Here is a 20,823-nt window from a genome sequence, read left to right as displayed (position 1 = left end):
AACTTGGGAACACCAGCTTTTCCATAAACAGGAGGGATTGCGTACCACCTTGTTCACTTCTCACAGTGTTTATCCTTGGCTTTTTCTTGTGTGTATTTTCATTGTTTATTCATAGCTTCGGAGATTTGACGTCACTGGTATTCACAAGAATAGCATAACAGCTCTGGCTTGGAGCCCCAATGGAATGAAATTGTTCTCTGGAGATGACAAAGGGAAAATTGTCTATTCTTCTCTGGATCTAGATCAGGTAAAATTATTATCAGAAATATTGGTTGTCTTATATTTGGAGAAATTATAGTAGTTGGTCAACTTGAATTCTTGATTATTGTCTCTATTTTTTTTCTTTTTTTTTTTGGTCTGCCGTGCCGGTTGGCTTGTGGGATCTCAGTTCCCCAACCAGGGATTGAACCCAGGCCACAGCAGTGAAAGTGTGGAATCCTAACCTTTAGGGCACCAGGAACTCCCCGTTGTCCCTTTCTAATCTCAACTGTTGTTTGTAACATTTTCTTTCAAGGGCTTTTCTAATGCTTTATAAGCTTCTACTTCTATATCTAAAGAATTGGCCTTTGTTTCTTCTGGAACATACACTTTTCCTGTTTTCTATTGCTACCAATTAGAAAAGTAGCCACTATCAAACCTAATTCCTTGAAGAGTTTGTAGGAGGATGTGAAGCGTTTCACAATCATGACTATTGTCGACTGAAAAAAAAAAGCACAACCTAAAAGTTGAGAATTTTTATTTGGCAGACTTACTGAGGACTTAGGCCTGATAGACAGTCTCTCATATGACTCTGAGGGACTGCTCCAGAGAGGTGAGGGAAGAGCCCAGGATATATAGGAGTTTTGCAAAAACAAACCAGGTTGTTGAACATCAAGATTTCTGCTAATTAAAGAAAAAAACAGACATCTCAAGTTAATGACTCTAGTGCTTTTCTGTTTATGGGAAGATACCAGAGTCTGGGCTCATTGAAATCATTCCTTTGATATACACCTTAATTGTCTAGGGCCAGTAAGTATCCTGTTCTTTTCCATGCTGAACCCCTTCAGCTGCACTGTTGGGGGAGGCTGCAACGGCTGATAGCTGCAATATCCTTTGTTCATCTGTATGGCGGGCAGCATTCTTTGTCCACACTGTGGACAGAGGTCAGTGCTTCCAGTGGGTGGTGAGCTCGCCCCCAGCCAAGCTCTGGTTGTGTGGGAGAGAGTGGTGGGAAAGGAGGAGGGTTGGTGGCAGCAGGGAACCTAGCCCCACCCTCGTATTTGTCATTTTATTTAAGCCTCACGACAGAGCCCTAAGCTGTGTGTGCTGATCTTCAGTCGGTAGATAAGAAACCCAGGCTCCAAGGGATCCCATCGTGAGCTGATGCCTGGCAGGGCTCAACTTCAAGCCTAGGGTGTGCTCCCATTGCGCATGTGGCTTTATGCCTGCCTGTGCTGTGTTTTGTCAACTAACCTCTGCTGGTTAGAATGAACCCCTTGGTGGCACAGTCCTTTTGTTTTCTTATTTGTAGCCATCATTCCTAGTGCATCTAGGAGTTCAGCAATTACTAGCTGGATGACTTTTAGTCCGTCTGATCCAAGACTGACCTGTCTTTTACGAATATTCTCTAGCAGTAGTTCTCAAACATTTTGGTCCCAAGACCCCTTTACACTCTTAAAAAGAGGATTCCAAAGAGGTTTTGTTTGTATGGATTTTGTATCTACTGAGTGCACTATGTTAGAAATTAAAACTGAGAAATTAAAAAAAATTTATTAATTTTATTTTGAAATAATGAACTCATTATATGTTAACATAAACAACATACTTTTGTGAAAATAACTATTTTCAAAACTACTGCTGAGAATTCCCTGGTGGTCCAGTGGTTAGGACTCCGCACTCTTATTACCAAGGGCCTGGGTTCAGTCCCTAGTCAGGGAACTAAGATCCTACAAGCTGCATGGTGCAGCTGAAAAAAAACAAAACAAAGCAAAACAAAACTTCTACTGCTGTTTTGCAAGAGTAGCATGGCTTTACATTTTTGCAAATCTCTTTAATGTCTGCCTTAATAGAAGACAGCTGGATTCTGCATTTAGTCTGTCATAATACATTGTTTTGGTTGGAGTATGTAAAGAAAATCTGGCCTCACACAGACATGTAGTGGGAAACAGGAGGAGTATTTTAATAGCCCTTCCAGAGAATTGTGGATATTCTTTAATCACATCCCCAAATTGACTAATGGTAGTTTCTTTAAAGGTTGGTTACAACGTGGACTCTGAAAGCATATAGATGAATTTTTCTCACTCAGTTACAGTGAAATCCATTGGTCTCTCTTGCACTTAGAATGGCTCCTTGACCCACGTGTGATTTTGTAACATTGTGCGTTGATCACTTGGAAAATATTGATCTGCTGAGTGATGCACATCTTCCAAATGTTGAAACATTTAATTATATAATATCAAAGAAAGCACCTTTGTTAATATTGCTATTATTCTGATGAGAAAAGTCTTTAGCTATTGGGAATCTGTCAGGTTCACAAGGGTGGATACAAGTTTTCAAATTCTAATCTTCACTTGTAAACTTGCATTTTATTATCAGCAAGAAATACTATCACCTATTTTCCCTGAATTGACAGGCTCACTTTGTTCTTTCTAAGAAAATGCCTGCCAAATACCCAAGTTTGAATAATTATAGTATTTCAAGTAAAAATGTATTTTGTGAAAAAAAGCAGCTGGTTGAGCTCACGGCTCATGAAATCACACAGGTGCTTCCTTGAGAGAACCGAAGTACTTCAGCATCAGCAGGAGGGCTGCGCGCATGCCCTGTTTTGTCACACAGAACACAAAGACAGGCGTACACAAGGTCAAGATAAGACGGAGTTATCGTTTTCCTGCATCAAAGACCTTCTGAAGTGAAATTCATGTTTTTGCTGCAAGGGCACCGTGGCAGCTACTGGATTTTGGTGCCCTGCTGGTCTTGGGCCTATTTGAGCTTTCAGTAGCTCTACCAGCTATCAGTACAAACCACAGCTTGGTGGAAAAGGCAGATCAAACCTAGTATTATAATGAAAATGGTTTTGACCTCAAGAGGTCCTAGGGACCCTCAGGGACCGTGGACCACACTTTGAGAACTGCTATTCTCCAGGAAAACATTTTGTTAAGGTTTTAAAGGTCCCCATATTTGTACTTTCCTTCTGTCCCTCCCTCAGCCTGAGTTGCACAGAGGGGACACTGCTCATGCATGATGTCAGGAAATGGAGAGAAAAAGCACATGCAGAAAGCACTATCCTTAGCATACTGATCATTTTTTCCCCAGCTTTATTGAGGTTCTGATCGTTTTTTTTTGAAGACACAGGTATTTAATGAGATTTGCAAAAAAGACGTGTGTTTTTGCACAATACGGTACAATAAATTTAATTCCATTACAAGCTGAGTCAAAAATTGAAAAGCTACAGTCTGCATAACTGCAAAGGTGGGAGGGAAATCGGGCTTGATGTCCTTGATGTTTGCGGGGGAGTGGGGGGCTTCCCTGTCTTGATTGTGCTGTTGGTTACATAACTGAATGCACTGGTCAAAATGCATAGAACTGTATATCTAAACGGGGTGAGTTGTACTGTATGTAAACCTTACCAGTGGATCTGACTGCTGCTCCCTCTCTCCCTGCAAAGGTCTATGACATTGCGTCAGGATTTCTCAACAATTAAAGAAGCGGGTCCAGGAGAAGGGTGGCTTATAGGAGCAGATATTTGACACCAAGAAATATAGTTTGTGTTAGCAGTAAAATGCCTTCTAGAAAATTACTTTGTTCTTCAATATACTTAATACCATTTAAATTCCTTTCTAACCTGTTTCTTCTGACCCTTTCAGTAGGCAAGGATCTAATGTCCCCACGATTGCTTTGAACTCTTTGTGGAGGAGGAGTGCAATATGGACTTTGACCGTTGTCACAATAATATTATACAAAGTCCCATTGTATTCTGTTGGAATTAATGGTGCAACGTATTTCTGCTTAATCTTTATGGATTCTTCTTTGAACCGTGTACTGAGAACATTTTTAAAAAATTATACAGAATTTTAAAATATTTCTTGGCCAACTTGATGTAGCCTGACATCGATGGTAACCCTGACTATTTTCTCATTAGTGAGGACTTTTGCAAATAATTTCATTGTGGTGGGGTGACATTGAATCTGGTGGGAATTAAAGCATTCGTTTTAAGGTAAACATTGACCGAAGTGCAGGCACAGGAGGGACGCGGGCCAGTCCTCTCAGACTGACGTGGAGTCACAGTAGCCTGCTGTGCTGCGTGCCTCACCTGGCGTCTCTCCGCAGGGCATCTGTCACTCCCACCTGGTACTGGAGGAGCCGGCTTCCATCGTGCAGCTGGACTACAGCCAGAAGGTGCTGCTCGTCTCGACTTTACAGAGAAGTCTGCTTTTCTACACCGAGGAGAAGTCTGTCAAGCAGATCGGAACACAGCCAAGGAAAAGGTGAGCATCACTGGTGTGGAGGCTCGTGGTGACGGGGCTCCAGGCGGGTCCCCAGCCTGCCGGCCACATGTGGCTGCTCCAGTCCACTCCCGGCGGGCCCCATCCTCCACAGCCCGGGTCAAAGGTCAGGGGTCAGGCTCAGGGTCGGGTGGGAGCTCACCCCTCACTCCCTCCGCTCGCCGCACCATCGTGGAAACGGAGCGACCTCGGCAGGGGAGGTGCTACCAGTTGTGTCACCTGCCGTGGAGCCGAGTGGCGGGCGCGGGAAGAGTTCACGGGGGCTCTAGCCCGGCCTGGGGCCGGGAGGCGTCCTGAGGGAGGGGACGGGTCTGGAAGGGGTCAGGGCTCCTGGCTGGGAGAGGGCCGCTCCCTTGACCTGCTCCCTGGACGAACGGCAGCGAACAGGGCCAGTCCAGTCGCAGCCCGCCCCGGGGAGAGGCGGAGGGGCGGGACAGCATGGGGGCCGGGGGGCCGCGGGTGGCTGAGTGACGTGGTGGTGGAGAGAGGGGCGCGGGCGGGCGGGTGGGCATCAGGGAGGGCCGGCTGGTGGTGCTGGGGGTGCCAGCCTCCGGGCCTCTCAGTGTCTGTTGTGCTGTGTCCCGGGCTTTGCAGCAGCACAGTGCAAGTTTATTCTTTTTCTGCATGGCGGTCCATGGCTATTAAAAGACACTTGCGCTTCCCCTTCGGCTTCTACTGTCCACGCTGAATACCCCCTTAATTCCACCAACAATTTGGTGTTTCTGTAACAGTAATCTCCCCACTGGCCCCTGGAACACGCAGCAGAATTTGTAGCTTGGGCTTAGTGGTTGTGCAGAACTTGGTCGTGACTTTCCCTCTGCCAGGGTCCCACTCTTCTGCTTGACGTCTCGTCCTGGCTCGTCTGTTGGTGTCTTACTGCCTTTTGTCTTTTTGGAAGGAAGGTGGAATGTAAAAAGAGAGATTTAAAAACCAATTACCTCCACATGGATCGTATACCCAACAGTCTTTCTCTTCAAACCTGGTCTTCTAACCTCCTGTGTGAAACCTGAGCAACTTTGCGTGAACCTCTCCTGGCGCGCGTGTGTAGCCAAGTCTTTCGGCAGCTTGCATTAGAACATACTCTTGCCGGGCACCGTTTCAGGATGCAGAAACAGATAAATGGGTCCCGTCTCTCCTAGGGAGCTGTATTAGAGAAGTAAGGGATGACAGCATGAACGGAAACGTTTTTAACCTCTGTGTCCTGAAGGCTTGTGTCTGCCGTGTGCCGTGTTAGATTGTGGTTAGAAAAGGACGCCAGCCATGTCTGCCTCCTGGAAGTGGTGCTCCACGCAACAATGTCCCTCTGGGTGGCACACGGTGGGACAGCGGTGAGGCAGGGAACGGGTCTCTGCCCTCAAGTAAGATAAAGGTCTAGGCTGCAGTCAGTGCTATAGAGGCAACGTCAGGGTGAGGTGTTGGCTGGGGGCAGGGCCTCTCTTAGACAGAATGGTCAGGAAAGGCCTCTGGGGAAGAGATCTGTGGGCTGAAGCCTAAAGCATGGGGAGAGCGTTCTGGTCTCGGGGAACAGCAGATGCCAAGGCCCTGGATTGGGCCAGGGCCTGGAACGTTCGAAGAGCCAGAAGGGGGCTGGGGTGGCTGCGGAGCAGTGGGCCGGGTGCTGGAAAGGAGGGCCTGAGCCAGCACGGGGCAAGGGATGCTGTCAACCGCGTTATTCTAGGCGAGACGGAAAGCCAGTGGGGGGCTTCAGGCAGGAGAAGGACTGTCTGGGCTACCCTGGTTCTGCCTGGAGACTTAGTTGGAGACGGGCAGGCAGGGAACAGTGAGGAGGCTGCTGCAGGAGCCCAGGAGTGGCACGGAGGCCTCGCCTGGGTACCCAGCATGGAGAAGAGAGGGGAGGGGGATGGAGGGTAATGGGGTGAATCGGATGTAGGGGCGACGGGGAGAAAGGGACAATAAGAAAGGGTTTCCCGTGCCCTTGGCTAAAGCAACTAGACAGATGGTGAAGCCATTTAACTGAGATGGGAAGACCAGGGTTAAGGTCTAGGCTTCCGGAATTCTGTCTCGGGGCTGTTGCATCTGAGATGCCTGTTAGGTAACTAAGCAGGAATCACAGTCCAGCGTAACATATACAGGCTGGAAACTCGGGGAAGGGGTTTCAGCCAGGAATGAAAATGAGGTCATCAGATGCAGGTGACATTGAGACCCCCGGCCTTGGATGAGGTCACCCAGGGAGAGTGTTTATTCATTCAACATTGGAAAATCCGTACTGAGTCTCTGCTGTGTGCCAGGCACCCTTCTCAGTCTGGGGAGACAGCTGTGAACAAGGGGGACAAGAGCTGTGATCTTAAGGAGCTCACAGTCGCTTCTCGGCCTTTTGGCTAAGATCAGGTGTAGTATCTGTTCTTATCAGTTTAAGGAGCTCACGTTCCTGTGAGGGAGACAGACGCTATATAGGTTCTAGAATGCTCAGTAGTAATAAATGGGTAAGGAGCTAGCGAGGACGCCTGCCTTAGCGGCTGTGGCGGGGGCAGGCCGGCGGTGGGGCCTGGGCAGACCCCCGAGGGAGGGCGGGAGGGCGGCAGAAGCACTGCCTGTGCGCAGGCGCCCTCGCTGTGCCCTGCGGTCCGGTCGGGAGGGCCATCCTGGGCCAGCAGCGCCGGCGTGTCGCGGCCGGGCCGGCTGTGGGGTGTGGAGCCTGCGCCCCCGCCAGAGCCGCATCGTGCCCGTCTGGTGGCCTTTGGGCATTTGGCTGTGGAGATGATTGTCCCGGCTTTGGCTTGTTCTCCCGTTTCAGGCTCTCTGTCTGTGCTCAGCATTATTATACGTAAGTTAGAAAACACCATTTGCTGGTCAGAGTTTGATCGCCGGCAACACTTCTTTCAGATTAGTGTGGCTCATAAGGGAATTAAGGTGTCTTTTAAAGTCGTCAGTGGTTTTTCTAGAAATCATCTCCACCAAAATTAAGAAACTAAGTTAATGTATTTATGATTTTAGAATCCTGCAGTGCTTAGACCTTAAAAGTTGGAGTTTTTGTGTCTGATTCAGAGTGACATCAGCAAGTGCCGCAGAATCACCCTGCAGGCAGGTGGTGGCCAAGTCTGGGGTGGAGGACAGTTTGCACCCGGCTGTAGCTAGTTACCCCCAGCTTACCTGCCTTCTCCCAACCCGCTCCCAACACGTTTCAGCATCTCCTCGGAGGCAGCGCCACGCCAGGCCCCTGCTCAGCCTGTCCTTCCCTGGAGTGCCCACTCCCCTTCCTCTGTCTGGTCATTGTCCACTCAGTGACCAAGGTGTAGCCTTTGATGCCCAAGTCAAAATGTGTCCCCTTTGTCCGCAGTCCTCGAGCAGCCCTCTGAGCCTCAGAGATGGCACCTCGCAGACGTACATCTGCTGCTGGACGTTCTAAGACAGGGCCGAGACCTTCCTTTTATGCATCTGTCACGTTGCCTGCAGCTCATAGTCTCTTACATGGGGCAGGAGCTCGCTAAATGTTTGTTAAGATAAACGCTTTAGTCACCTAAGGTGAAGTGACAGGAGATTTTTTTTTTTAAATAAATAAATAAATATTTATTTATTTTTGGCTGCGTTGGGTCTCCGTTGCTGCGCGCGGGCTTTCTCTAGTTGCGGTGAGCGGGGGCTACTCTTTGTTGCAGTGCACAGGCTTCTCATTGCAGTGGCTTCTGTTGTTGCAGAGCGCGGGCTCTAGGCACGTGTCCTTCAGTAGTTGTGGCTCGAGGGCTCTGGAGCGCAGGCTCAGTAGTTGTGGCGCATGGGCTTAGTTGCTCTGCAGCATGTGGTATCTTCCCAGACCAGGGCTCGAACCCATGTCCCCTGTGTTGGCAGGCGGATTCTTTACCACTGCGCCACCAGGGAAGTCCGACGAGATTTTTAAGAGGACTTATTAGTAGAAGGAAAATAGATTTGAAAATTGGATCACCAAATAGAAATTGATTTATTACAGGAAAGGCAGGAGGAAGAGGTTATAGGCTACTGTGCCAGAGTTCCTTTGGGGGTCTCTATGTAGAGAAGCTTTGCAGAACAGATCACTAAAGAAAATAATCAGAACATGATGCTGATTATGCAGCTGTCCATGAACGATCTACAGTGTTAGGTTAGTCTAACGATCTTGATTCTTGGTTAGTCTAACAATTTTCAATTCAAAGCTGAATTCGATATTCAGTGTCCTCCTTGGACCCTGTCTGGAAGGATTTAGTTACTGAGGTGCCAAAGGGTTATAGTGAGATGCTGAAGTGCAGAGAAACACCCAGATGATTTTGTCTGCGTGCCTTTGTGAGATGGGCCCTGTGGATGCCTCCCTGGGGGTTGGGCGTGCTGTGTGTGCAGTGAAGGTGAGGAGAGGGCCCAGGGCCCAGCACCCACAGGAGCACACGATGGTAACAGGGGTGGAATTAGAGGCAGTTGAGCGTTTGTGGGGACTTACAATGTCACAAGCATTGCTTTTTTGTGTCTTCATAGATTGTCATTCAATCCTCACATCAGCCTTTGAGATGGGAGTTATTATCCCTCGTTTACAGACGAGGAAACTGAGATCCATACCACGTAGCTATTAAATGTCAGGGCTGGAAGTTGAGCCCAGGTGTCGACCTAAAGCCAGTCTTCTTTCTGCCATTCCAAATCAGAGAAATACTTAGGAGAGAGAATCAGCAGGACTTAGGGTTAAACTGAAACTTTTTTTTTTTTTTTTTTTTTTTTTTTTTTTTGCTGTTCGTGAGCCTCTCACTGCTGTGGCCCCTCCTGTTGCGGAGCACAGGCTCCGGACACGCAGGCTCAGCGGCCATGGCTCACGGGCCCAGCCGCTCCGCGGCATGTGGGATCTTCCCGGACCGGGGCACGAACCCGTGTCCCCTGCATTGGCAGGCGGACTCTCAACCACTGCGCCACCAGGGAAGCCCTGAAACTCTTTTTTAAATCAATCAATCAATTTATTTATTTATTTATTTAGGCTACGTTGGGTCTTCGTTGCTGTGTGCTGGCTTTCTCTAGTTGCGGTGAGCAGGGGCTACTCTTCATTGCGGTGCGCGGCCTTCTCATTATTGTGGCTCCTCTTGTTGCAGAGCACGGGCTCTAGAGCACAGGCTCAGTAGTTGTGGCACACGGGCTCAGTAGTTGTGGCACATGGGCTCAGTAATTGTGGCTCACAGGCTCAGTAGTTGTGGCACACGGGCTCAGTAGTTGTGGCTCATGGGCTCTAGAGTGCAGGCTCAGTGCAAGGGAATAATGAACTCAAAATTCAGGGCTCACACATGGGGAACGGAGTGGGTAGGGACTCTTGGAGCCAGGGAGCATCAGTGATGTGACTACCAATTTATTTCCAAAGTTGAGGGGTGGGTTCCTGGGTGTATATTTCATTATTAGGCTTCAAACATATATATTCTTTTGTATGTGTTAGATATTTCATGATATTAAAAATAGAAAAAAAAAAAACCCAAGCCGGAGGGTCAGGATGGAGATTGGTCCCTCTGATGGGTTTAAGAGAAATTCTGAAAGTGCTGCCCCGGTTCTGGACATAAAGCTCATTCACTGGGATGCTGGGATGAGCACAGCAGTCAGATGCTAGAAGGAACAGAATTTCAGAGCAGGGAGAGGGTGGTCAGTCCTGGGTCTGCCACCTCTGCCTCCGTTGCCTCTTCTCTGAAACGGGCGTCGTGATACTTGCCTCACAGGGCTGTGTTGAGGATTAAAGGAGAGCGGAGATGAAGCACTGTGTGCAGGGCAGAGGCATAGCGTTGGGGGGGTGGGATGAGCCGCGCTCCAGGTGGAGCCAGGGAGACGAGCCGGAACCACGGCCAGTACAGTGGTAGCAGTGGGACTGACCATTGCTGCTGCAGGATTTGCAGGGGCTTATGCTTTGCAAGACATGAAGCATATGGAGCCTCAAGTAAAACAGGTTGTTCAAAGTCTACCGAAATCTGCCTTCAGTGGTGGCTATTACAGAGGTGGGTTTGAACCCAAAATGGCAAAAGGGGAAGCAGCATTAATACTAGGTGTAAGCCCTACTGCCAATAAGGGAAACATAAGAGATGCTCATTGACGAATTATGCTTTTAAATCACCCAGACAAGGGAGGATCTTCTTATATAGCAGCCAAAATCAATGAAGCTAAAGATTTACTAGAAGGCCAAGCTAAAAAATGAAGTAAATGTATGATAAATGTTAAGTTCTTACTCATTTATGTCTATGAGTACCAGCTTTTTATAATAAAATGCCTCAAAGCTACACATTTTAAAAATTAGCATAAGCTAAATCAAAGCCTTGGTATAAATTTGAGGATTTAAAATCGGATTATAGAATATTTGTAGGTTAATACTCAATAATTATGGATAAATGCATGCCATTTGAGGTATCGTTCATTACTCATTTGTCAAATAATTTGGTACCTATTTCAAGACAAAGTGAACAAGAGAGTCTCTCCGTGAAGGGATCCCCAATCGGATGGGAGACTGATAAAGTGATAATTAAAGTACAATGTGATAAATATGATGGAATTAGCACACGTTGTTACAGTAGGGGCTCATCTCATCGGGACAGAAGGCTGTTCAAGGTACAGAGGACTCCCCCAGTCACTTAGAACCTTGAACTTAAAAGTGAATTTAGCCACAACTTAACCTAAGCAATTGATCTAGGTATGTATTTATCACTTGGTCAGTGATAAATCTAAATTGTTCAGATTTCATACATTAAAAACTATAACAGCGTGATTTAAAAAAAAAAGCACTGGGCGCAGTAACTGGAGCGTGTGCTCAGCGGGGTGCACACTTCTGAGGGTGCTGTAGGGAGTGCAAGACAGAGACGCGGTCCTCTGTGGCCTCACGGTCGGCCAGGCCGTTCAGTTAACCGAAAAACACACTGTAGAAAAGGGTTCGAAAAAGAATCAATCTGGTTTTGGCTTAGTCCAGAAATTCTTGTTAGAGTTAATATCGGGGGTTGACAGCTAGCACTTTAAATCAGTCCATTCTCTTTCCTTCTTTCCTCCTTTTTTTCTTGTAATTTCAGCACTGGGAAATTTGGTGCTTGTTTTATACCAGGACTTTGTAAGCAAAGTGATCTAACCTTGTACGCATCACGGCCTGGGCTCCGGCTGTGGAAGGCTGACATCCATGGGACCGTTCAGGCCACGTTTATCTTAAAAGATGTCTTTGCTGGAGGAGTCAAGCCTTTCGAGCTTTACCCGCGCCTGGAATCCTCTGACAGGGGAAGTTGCAGCTCACCCGAGAAACACCTGGGGCTTGTTTCGTGTTTCTTTCAAGAAGGCTGGGTGTTGAGTTGGAATGAATATAGTATTTACCTTCTAGACACCGTCAACCAGGTAAGTAAGTACCACATCTTTGGTGTCTAGAGGCAAGAGAATGTTTATGGACTATTCTGCTTCATTTCTCAGATGATAGAAGGAACAGTGTTGATTCTGATGCTTTGCTTTTTCCATTGGGCCAGTCAGGGAATCCAAATGAAGTTTGGTTGTTTATGTAGATTTGAAAAAATATTTGGTTTAAGTATTCATAGTCCTGTCCCCTGCTAAGAAAGTGTGTGTTTTATTTAAGCACAGAATTAAACTTGTTCTTTATAATTTCTTTGGATCACGTGTTTTCTGACTACCAAATTACTGTGAGCGTATTAAATGAAAACTCAAACATGACGGAAACAGTAAGATAGGGCCTCATTCCCCAGGGCCTCCGCAGGGCAACGCTGAGTTGGGCAGGGGGCTCTTTCTCTAGCTTTCTTTCCACCCTGTTCTTTTACCCTTATTTCTCCTGCCCAAATGGAGCCACATTGTTTTGCCATTTTTTTCCCCACTTAATGATGTATTTGGACAACTTTCGAGCGTTATTTTTTTTTCCAGCATTATTAAATCATGGTAGGAAACAATTTTGGTTTAAATCAGGATGATAAGAGGTTATTGCCAACAGAGGTGGAATTAGGAATTTAAAAAAACCAAAACTGTGTAGTTTCAGTTTATTCTTAAGAGCAGAGCTTTTGCTGTTTTGTAAGTCATCTCCTCACCCCACCCCCCACCCCCACCCTGCTCACGTTCTCCCTTCTTGAAGCCAGCAGGCCTCTAACAGACTCCCTTTTCTTTATAAACAGCACTTCACTGTAGAAATCAAAGGGTTTTCTTAGTTGTGTGAACAGAAAATGAAATTCTTCTGCAAGGCTTCTTAATAATTATTATCAGCCATGCCTGGTACTACTGGTTTAATAGAAAGAAAAAGTGACCTTTTTCTTCTTCCTGGGAGATTCTGGTCTGGTTCTGCCTATAACCAGGAGTCTCTCCTCTGCCTGGCTTGGTTTCCCTACCTGGAACATGGGGAGGGGACTGGTGAGTTGGGTTAGGGAATCACCAAGGTGCCTTTTAGCCCCGAGTTTGTTTCTTTTCTTAAGGAACGTTTTGAAAGACATTTTTGTATTCTTCCCCAGGTGTAGAGAACACAGCTTTTCTTCTTTTTCTGGGTACTCTTTGAACTTAATGTGCACTTGTTAATTGGCGGGGTCAAGATGCGGTGTAATTGTACATCATCAGTTCCTCTCTTCTGAGCACTTACCCAGGGCTTTCCCCAGTAGGTATAATTAACTTCATCTTATAGATGGAGAAGTGGAGACAGAGGACCTGATCATGAGCAGACAGTCTGAACATGGCAACATGATGAAAAGCTTTCAAACTACTGTCAGGATTATTAAGAATTTACAAAGGACTTAGACGCATTTTCTCTTCTATAATGAACTAGTCTCTTACTTGCACTGTTGACTGAGAAGCAAGAATTTTTTTTTAAGTCAGGGATGTCCTGTGTTTTGTTTGCTGTCTGCTTTCAGGTGACGTTACGGGAATCCTCCCTCCCTCACTTACTCATTCAAAACCAAGGGTTGCAATGCCTACTAGTTTCTCCCACAGGACTCCGCACGGTAGGGGACCTAGACCTGCCAGCACACATTCCAGCCCAGGAGAGACGTGCCAGGTGGGGGTTTGTGTAAAGTGCTGTGAGCTCTGAAGAGTCCTGGGCATTGCTGAGGAGGGTGAGCTTGTCAGGGACGCTTCCCAAGGAGGCGGCCTCTGAATCAAGTTGGAACTCTCCCAGTGAGCAAGGGTCAGGAAAAGAATTCAAGCAGAGGAGCGCGCGACGTTGCGGAGGAACAGGGCTGGGGTTTGGACTGGCCAGTTGATGCACCTGAAGCCAGATGAGGGCAATCAGGGAGCGGGGAGCAAGGCGGGGACCGGTTCAGAGGGTGGCCGAGAGGCGGGGAGGGACCGCTCGCTCAGTCGCATAAGTTTACTGGCAGGGGGTACGACTCAGTCACACATCCGTCAGATATTACCTAACTTTGGATTGAATTACCCTAAGAAGTTCAGAAGTCATGATAACGAAGAGCCGTTGTTTGACTTATCTGGATTCCTACGCATGCTTGTACGATTTGAACTATTACTATTAGCTGGTTTTGTGATTTTTTTTTTTTTTTTTTACAGGCCACAATTGCTGGTTTGGAAGGATCAGGTGATATCGTGTCTGTTTCCTGCACAGAAAATGAAATATTTTTCTTAAAGGGAGACAGGAACATTATAAGAATTTCAAGCAGGCCTGAAGGACTAGCATCAATAGGTTTGTGTTTGTTGTAAAATGTTATAAAATGTATTTGTTACAAAATGTATTTAATTACAGTTTGTGATGTATAAAACATACCATTTTTTTGCTCGTTAAATGATTGTAGCTTTTTTGAAACAAGGAGGTGTTCAGAGGGTTTCCTTTGATTCTGAAAAGACGGTTTGTGATACTTTTCTTGAAGGTTACCTGCTTTCAGGCTTACATCAGCCAGGGTCTCACATTTGGTGGAGTTGCTTCTGTGGGTCTGGAGGTCAGGGAGGTTGGGTGAGTAGGAAGGAAACTCGGCACCTACCTGACTGATCTCCGTCTGACACTCTGAGACAGCCTGTGGGATTGATGCATAAGATTTTACAACGTTTCAATCTGTCACCTGGAACACGTTTTTTTACCTCTAACATAGTTCTTCCTTGTAGTATTGATTATTCTCTGTGCTTTTGACTTTTTTTTGGTAATTCATATTTAAGCCCAAATTCTAATGAGCAAAGGACCTTACTCTGTGTTGTCGTGCGTGCACCCGGCCATGGTACTTTCTGTATTTGTTCCTGGTGGTCGCAGCAACAGCTGTGTGGCCCCCGCCCCACTGCCCCTCCCCACCTTGTCATCACTGAGCTGTGCTCACCATCTTCCAGAGACTCTGCTAAGCACTTAACATTCACGATCTTGTCCAGTCCTCCGAACAGCCCCGTGCGGGAGGGCCCAGTGCCCGAGGTGAGGGCGGTGCCCACAGATGCCAGCGCCTTGTGGGGCCTCTGAAGCTCACCAGGCGGTTGCACAGGCGTCCTGCCCCCGCCTTTCCCTAACCAGGCTGCCCTCCTCACTGGGGCTGGAGTGGCCTCGGCCCTTCCTCACTTGCTGTGCGCCTGTCCTGACGCTGCTGCCTGGGTCTCCCCGACGAGGCCTGCCCTCCTCGGGTGCTGCCCTCTGCACCCCTCCCCCCCATCATTCAAGACTCGGTCGGTATCGCTGCGCTTTCGATAACTTCTTCCAGCTGCCTTAGTTGAGTCAGTCTCTCCTCACTGCGTTCCAGGGGCCCTTTTCCCGCTGCTCCTTGACTTCAGAGTCATTGACTTCCCACTTACCTTACAGAAGAATAGATTCTTGATTGCGAGGCTCTCGTGACTCGCCTTGTGGCCTTAACAAAGCGCGTGGTTTGAAGAAGACCCTAGCATGTTAGTCAATGGTGTCCTCCTTTCGTAGATTAGAAAATTGAGGATTGGGGTAGTGCGTGACAAGCCCCAAGTCACCGTCCAGATTTCCGCTTCAGCCGCTGTTTCCCCTGCCTCGCCAGTCACCAGGTTAGTCAGGAGGGCCCGCCCTGTGCCATGGCTGTGGGCACGCCACCGCTTCTCTCGGGTCTCTTGGCCACAGGGCCATCCTCGGTGTTTCTGCTCTGACCAGCGTCAGCTAATGTCTGAGTGACCGCAAGAGAGGCAGCGGGGATCCTGGGCAGGAAGTGGGGCTCCCTCCCCCCAGCACGGGAGGGAGCGACCTGCCTGGGACACGGCTACAGCGTTTGTCTGTTAAACGTTAGAATACGAAGTTTGGCCGCTTGGAGAATATAAAAAACAGCCTCACTTTAGCCAGATATTTAGCCTCAAAAAGACGAAAATGAAGCACTAGCTGTCTCTGTCCTGAATTTATAATCTCCCAGGAGACGGCAAGAAGAGAGTGAATGACGTCTTAAGTCACAGAGGGCAGGTTGGGGCGAACGTCATTCCAGGGTTGTAACTTTCATAGAAAGGGAGTGAGCTCTACTCTTGAGCCTGTGAGCAAGGGGCAGTGCCACTTACAGGGGAGAAGTGATCAGGAGCCCCGAGGCCAGTAGACTTCCTGCAGGCATGAAGGTGCTCTGCAACTGCCCTGCCCGCACGTGGCTGCCGAGTACTCGACATGTGCCGAGTGCAGCCGAGGAACTGGATTTTAAGTTTTGTTTCATGTCTATGAATTTGAATTTAAATAGCCACGTGGCTGGTGGCTGCTGTACTGGATGGTGCAGCTCCAGACCAAGACCTGCCTGTGTGATCTTGTGTGACCCTCTGCGAGTCACATCTCTGCCCTGCCCTGCCCGTCCCCACTGTGCGCTCCGGAGCCTGCAGGCTGCCCTTGCGGCCCCTGGTCGAGGCAGGAATGCCCGCCCGTCTGGGTAAGGGCCGTGTCTCCATGCCTGGAACTCATCTGGCACGCAGTAAGTACTCGGTAACCAAAGGATGGCTGGATGGGTCAAAATGGGCCCCAGTCCTGTGTTGAGGGTCCTGTGGCCGGAACCTCCTGGTGTCGTGTTGAGAGGAGGACATGCCCGTGGAGGTGGGGACAGAGCACCGGGACCCACCGTCCCGCCGCCAGTCCCGCTCTGCTCTCTATCCTCTTCGCACGTGGACCCCTTTAATGAGCTCCTGTTTTGAGTTTGCGCTAGTGAAAAATTACCCTCCTTGAACTTCGAGAATTTTTATTACAGGTATGTTTTTCAAAGGCCCCTGGAGTAGTTGTTTTTTGGCTGCACCACGGGGGCCCCGGCAGTGAAAGCACTGAGTCCTAACCACCACACCACCAGGGAATTCCCTCTAAGCCCTTTTTTCTTCCTTATTATTATTTTTCTTTCTAAGCCCTTTTTAAAAAAAATATTTATTTATTTATTTATTTATTTATTTATTTTTGGCTACGTTGGGTCTTCGTTGCTGCATGCTGGCTTTCTTTAGTTGCGGTGAGTGGGGGCTACTCTTCATTGCCGTGTGCGGGCTTCTCATTGCAGTGGCTTCTCTTGCTGCGGAGCACAGGCTCTAGTCACACAGGCTTCAGTAGTTGTGGCTCACGGGCTCTAGAGCGCAGGCTCAGCAGTTGTGGCACACAGGCTTAGTTGCTCCGTGGCATGTGGGATCTTCCCGGACCAGGGCTCGAACCCGTGTCCCCTGCATTGGCAGGTGGATTCTTAACCACCGCGCCACCAGGGAAGTTCCTCTAAGCCCTTTTTTAATAGGCATCTCACCTTTATTTATTATTTGTGAGTTGAAGTGAGAAATGCTCTACCTTATAATAGTCCCTTACTTTGAGTTATTTACAAAAGACAGCTGCTGTGAGTTATTTTACTGATTTTAATACATGAACTTCCTGGAGAACAAAAACCATGTGTTGGAACCTGTTGTACAATTCTTTTAGTTTTGCTAGTTTCTCTGACTTTAGCAGGCTGGTATTTAGGGCTGGCAAACCTTATAAGAGCACTCCATCTGTCCCTCCAGTAACCATGGTAAACCTGACTCTTTTTCTCAGTGCGGGATGGTCTGGAGACGTTAGGATGCCCAGAGCAAGTCCATGGGCAGCGTGCGGAGAAGCCGCCGGGGGCCACGCCTTCCGAGACGAGGCTCAGAGGCTGCTCCGTGGCCAGCGAGCCCCGGAGCAGGAGCAGCTCGCTGAACTCCACCGACAGCGGCTCCGGGCCGCAGGCCGCTCCCGAGCTGGGCAGGAGCAGCCAGCTCACCTCGAAGAGGTTCAGTGTCATCAGCTCGGAGGACTTCGACCAAGAGCTCATTGTGAAGCCCCTCAAAGTGAGAAAGAAGAGGAGGAAGAAGAAGACAGGTACCATCCACAGCAGAGCACACATGACCTCCTTCCGCCCCCGTGGGGCCTTTGACCAAACTCTCTGGGAAGGCTGCCGCCTGCTGAGTGAGCACTGCCCGTTCGCTGGAAAGCTCGGAAAGCAAATATCTTTCCTCCTCGAAGGAGTTTTCCTGTGAAATATTTATATGTTATGCACACACACATAAAGCATTGAACTGTAATGTAACGTACCACCCTGCTTAACAGATCTGGGTGTTATACTTTTCAATATTGAAGTAAAAATTTCAGTTTATTCACATACATCATTTATTAGACCAGAGATTCTATAAACCTGGAAGGAAGGTCATGAAAATCTTTAGATGGATCAGTTTATGTTTCGTGTAGGATATGTCATCAGATATGGGCTTTTTTTTTTTTGGCCACACTGCACGACTTGCAGCATGGTAGTTCCCCAGCCAGGGATTGAACCTGGGCCCTTGGCAGTGGAGGCATGGAGTCTTAACCACTGGACCACCAGGGAATTCCCAGATATGGGATTTAACACTGAATTTTAAAAAATTTTTCACTCCTTCATGGCTATTGAGCCTCTCTAGCTAAAGATCACTGTGATATTGAAGGAAAATGTTATCAGATCCCTTAGCATTTTAATAATTAAAAGAAATTGGTCTGTGATCCGTTTGTTCCTTTGTTATTCTTAGTTAACATTTCTTGAAGGAGGCCTCAGAGCCCATCAGTGTGTACAATACTTGCATCCATTTAAAACATCCCTGCAGGGGGCTTCCTGCAGGGCAGGAAGGCACAGTGGTTGGGAGTCCGCCTGCCGATGCAGGGGGCACGGGTTCATGCCCCGGTCTGGGAGGATCCCATATGCCGCAGAGCGGCTGGGCCTGTGGGCCGTGACCGCTGGGCCTGCGCGTCCGGAGCCTGTGCTCTGCAACGGGAGAGGCCACAGCAGTGAGAGGCCTGCGTACTGGAAAAAAAAAAAAAAAAAAAATCCCTGCATTGGGATAATTTGTACTTAAGAGATTTATTCTTCACCAATTAGATATCCTTCATTTAAAATGCTTTTATCTTAAGCCAAAATTTTGTTTTTTAGTTAGTGTCTTACTAGATTCATACCTAATCTTAAACGTTCTTCTTTTAAACAGAAAGTGGAAGCGGGACTACCTGCCCCAGTTCCCTTGAATCGACTCCGTGCTGGGAGTGTCCTGGAGATAGCCCCCAGTCCTTGAACACAGACCTGCTGTCCACGGCCTCGAGTTTGGGCAGCATCGTGGATCAGTCCAGCACAGGGTCTCCTGACCAGGAGTGCAATCTCAGTGGTGAGACCAACAGTGTCCTGCCAGAATATAGCGACCCCGAAACATTTAGTGTCTTGGAGGTGCCCCAACCCGCCCCTGACTCACTGAATGAAGAAGGTGACGGGAGAACCGAAATCCCACTATGTGACGGCACAGGCGAGACGCAGCCGCCTAGCGGGGTGTTGAGTTCACCCTGGCATCCGAGGGAGGACGCAGAAGGGAGTGGTGACATCGCGGAACTCGAAGAGGAGCCCTGTCCCGTGAGCGGTGGGCCAAGGAGCACAGAGTCACCCTGCCGAGAGCGGGGCAGCTCAGCGGAGGCCCGTGAGGTGGGGGGCATGGAGGCTGCTGAGCCCCAGAGCACTTTTCCAGAAGCCCCCCTCCCTGGCTCCCCCCCAGTGCCTTCCAGCCTCAGCTGGGCTCCCAGTGCTGAGCGGTGGCTTCCAGGGACCAGAGCTGAGGAGCCCAGGGAAGAGCAGGGCTTCCGGAGGCACCTGGGGGCCCCAGGCCACATCGGCTCGAGTCCCCGGCACGCTGTTGCTGACGATGACACAGGCCAGAAAGCAGTGGCTGCTTCCGAATGTGACTTGGGGAGTGCAGGAGGACGACGGCCTCGCCGGGTCTCTGCCTCAGTGGCCAGCGCCCGTGAGCAGCCCTCACGGGACCAGGCTTTGACGTCCAGTGATGAGGAGGACATCTATGCCCACGGGCTGCCCTCTTCGTCCTCGGAGACGAGTGTGACAGAGCTGGCAGGGAGCCGCTCCCTGCAGGACCTGCACCCACCGGGCACAGACGAGCCCGGGCTGCTGAAGTCAGAGGAGGTACGTGTGCTCCTTTCTTAAGGGAAATCATTGACAAACTGATTATATTTTTCTGTTTATGCAAAGAAATTATATTCCTACTGTAAAACCCGTATGCCAGGCGTTTGGAGGTCTGGCTTTGGGGGATTTCCAGCGCAGCGATCTAGAATGGCTTGGACTCCTGCTGACCTGTCACCCCTGCTCAGTTACCCACTTTACCAACAAAAGCAGTCTCTCCTTGTTGATTCTGGCGGGGCCGGCCCAGCACGGGCAGCTGGTGCTAGTCATCTCAGAGGACGCTGGATTGGCCTGGGCGCCGCTCCCAGAAACCAGCGGCGAGAGGCCTGTCCACTTGCGGAGGGGAAGGCGCTGCCCCTCAGACACGCGTCACGAGTAGCCATGTCTCCCTGATCTCCAAACAGCGGCACCAGGGCTCCCCTGCAGGCTGTGCAGAAACCAGGTTTCGAGTGTCCAGTTTCCTGGGTCGGGTTCTTCCTAGCCTATGCGATTAAGAGACGATTATTAGCTATTCTTGGTCATTTTATATAAAAAAGTGGCTTTTAAAAAGTACTTGTTTTCTTTAGCAAGTAATTATTATTTAGATGTATTTGGTTTCAAAACTAACTGTGTATTGTAGCCCTTCCTGCTAAGTGGATGTGAGGTGTGGATTATGCGTGTGAACTTATAGCCGTGTGTGCTTTCCCCAGACGTGCCTCTGGATTCTCTCCATCCTAACGATGTGTGGCATTGGGGCAGCTCTCACCAGGTGCCAGGTGCCATGCTAAGCACTTTACAAGTTTAACTCATATTCTTCTCTAAAAACAAAACCCATGAACTAGGTGCTCCCGTTTCACAGGAGGAAGTGGGGACTCAGACAGTTAAATGGCTTTCACCAGTTCGCGTGGCAAGTGGGGCCAGGGCCCTCTCTCTCAAACCTCTGTGCTGTCTCCTACCTCGAAAGTGAAACGTCCTGCTTATTTGTTTTAAGACAGAATGTCTTCCACTCAGTCTTCCGCGCATTCACCCTTTCGTGAGTGCCTTCGGCTGCCAGACTGTGCGTCGGGCGCTGGGGACACTGCAGTGCCCGTGACAGGCAGTCATGGATCTCAGAGTCCTGG

At 48.8% G+C, this 20,823-nt stretch overlaps 1 protein-coding gene and 2 pseudogenes across 1 annotated transcript in view; all 3 read left to right on the top strand.

Moving 5' to 3' along the window:
• The window catches only part of TECPR2 (tectonin beta-propeller repeat containing 2), a 98,390-nt gene that overhangs the window by 23,203 nt on the left and 54,364 nt on the right, over nucleotides 1–20,823 (top strand). The window contains exons 4-9 of the mRNA XM_059058196.2: nucleotides 116–247; nucleotides 4,306–4,463; nucleotides 11,456–11,768; nucleotides 13,917–14,049; nucleotides 17,317–17,622; nucleotides 18,753–19,726. Of these exons, the coding sequence (XP_058914179.2) occupies nucleotides 116–247; nucleotides 4,306–4,463; nucleotides 11,456–11,768; nucleotides 13,917–14,049; nucleotides 17,317–17,622; nucleotides 18,753–19,726 (2,016 nt within the window). The remainder of the gene's footprint in view (nucleotides 1–115; nucleotides 248–4,305; nucleotides 4,464–11,455; nucleotides 11,769–13,916; nucleotides 14,050–17,316; nucleotides 17,623–18,752; nucleotides 19,727–20,823) is intronic.
• LOC131753930 (U2 spliceosomal RNA) lies at nucleotides 6,801–6,923 on the top strand (annotated as a pseudogene).
• Nucleotides 10,298–10,603, top strand: LOC131753223 (mitochondrial import inner membrane translocase subunit TIM14 pseudogene; annotated as a pseudogene).

Source organism: Kogia breviceps, chromosome 3 (assembly GCF_026419965.1).
Source record: "Kogia breviceps isolate mKogBre1 chromosome 3, mKogBre1 haplotype 1, whole genome shotgun sequence".
In the NCBI taxonomy this organism is placed as follows: Eukaryota; Metazoa; Chordata; class Mammalia; order Artiodactyla; family Physeteridae; genus Kogia; species Kogia breviceps.
Note: the sequence above shows the minus strand (reverse complement) of the source record. Positions and strands in the feature narration are given on the sequence as shown.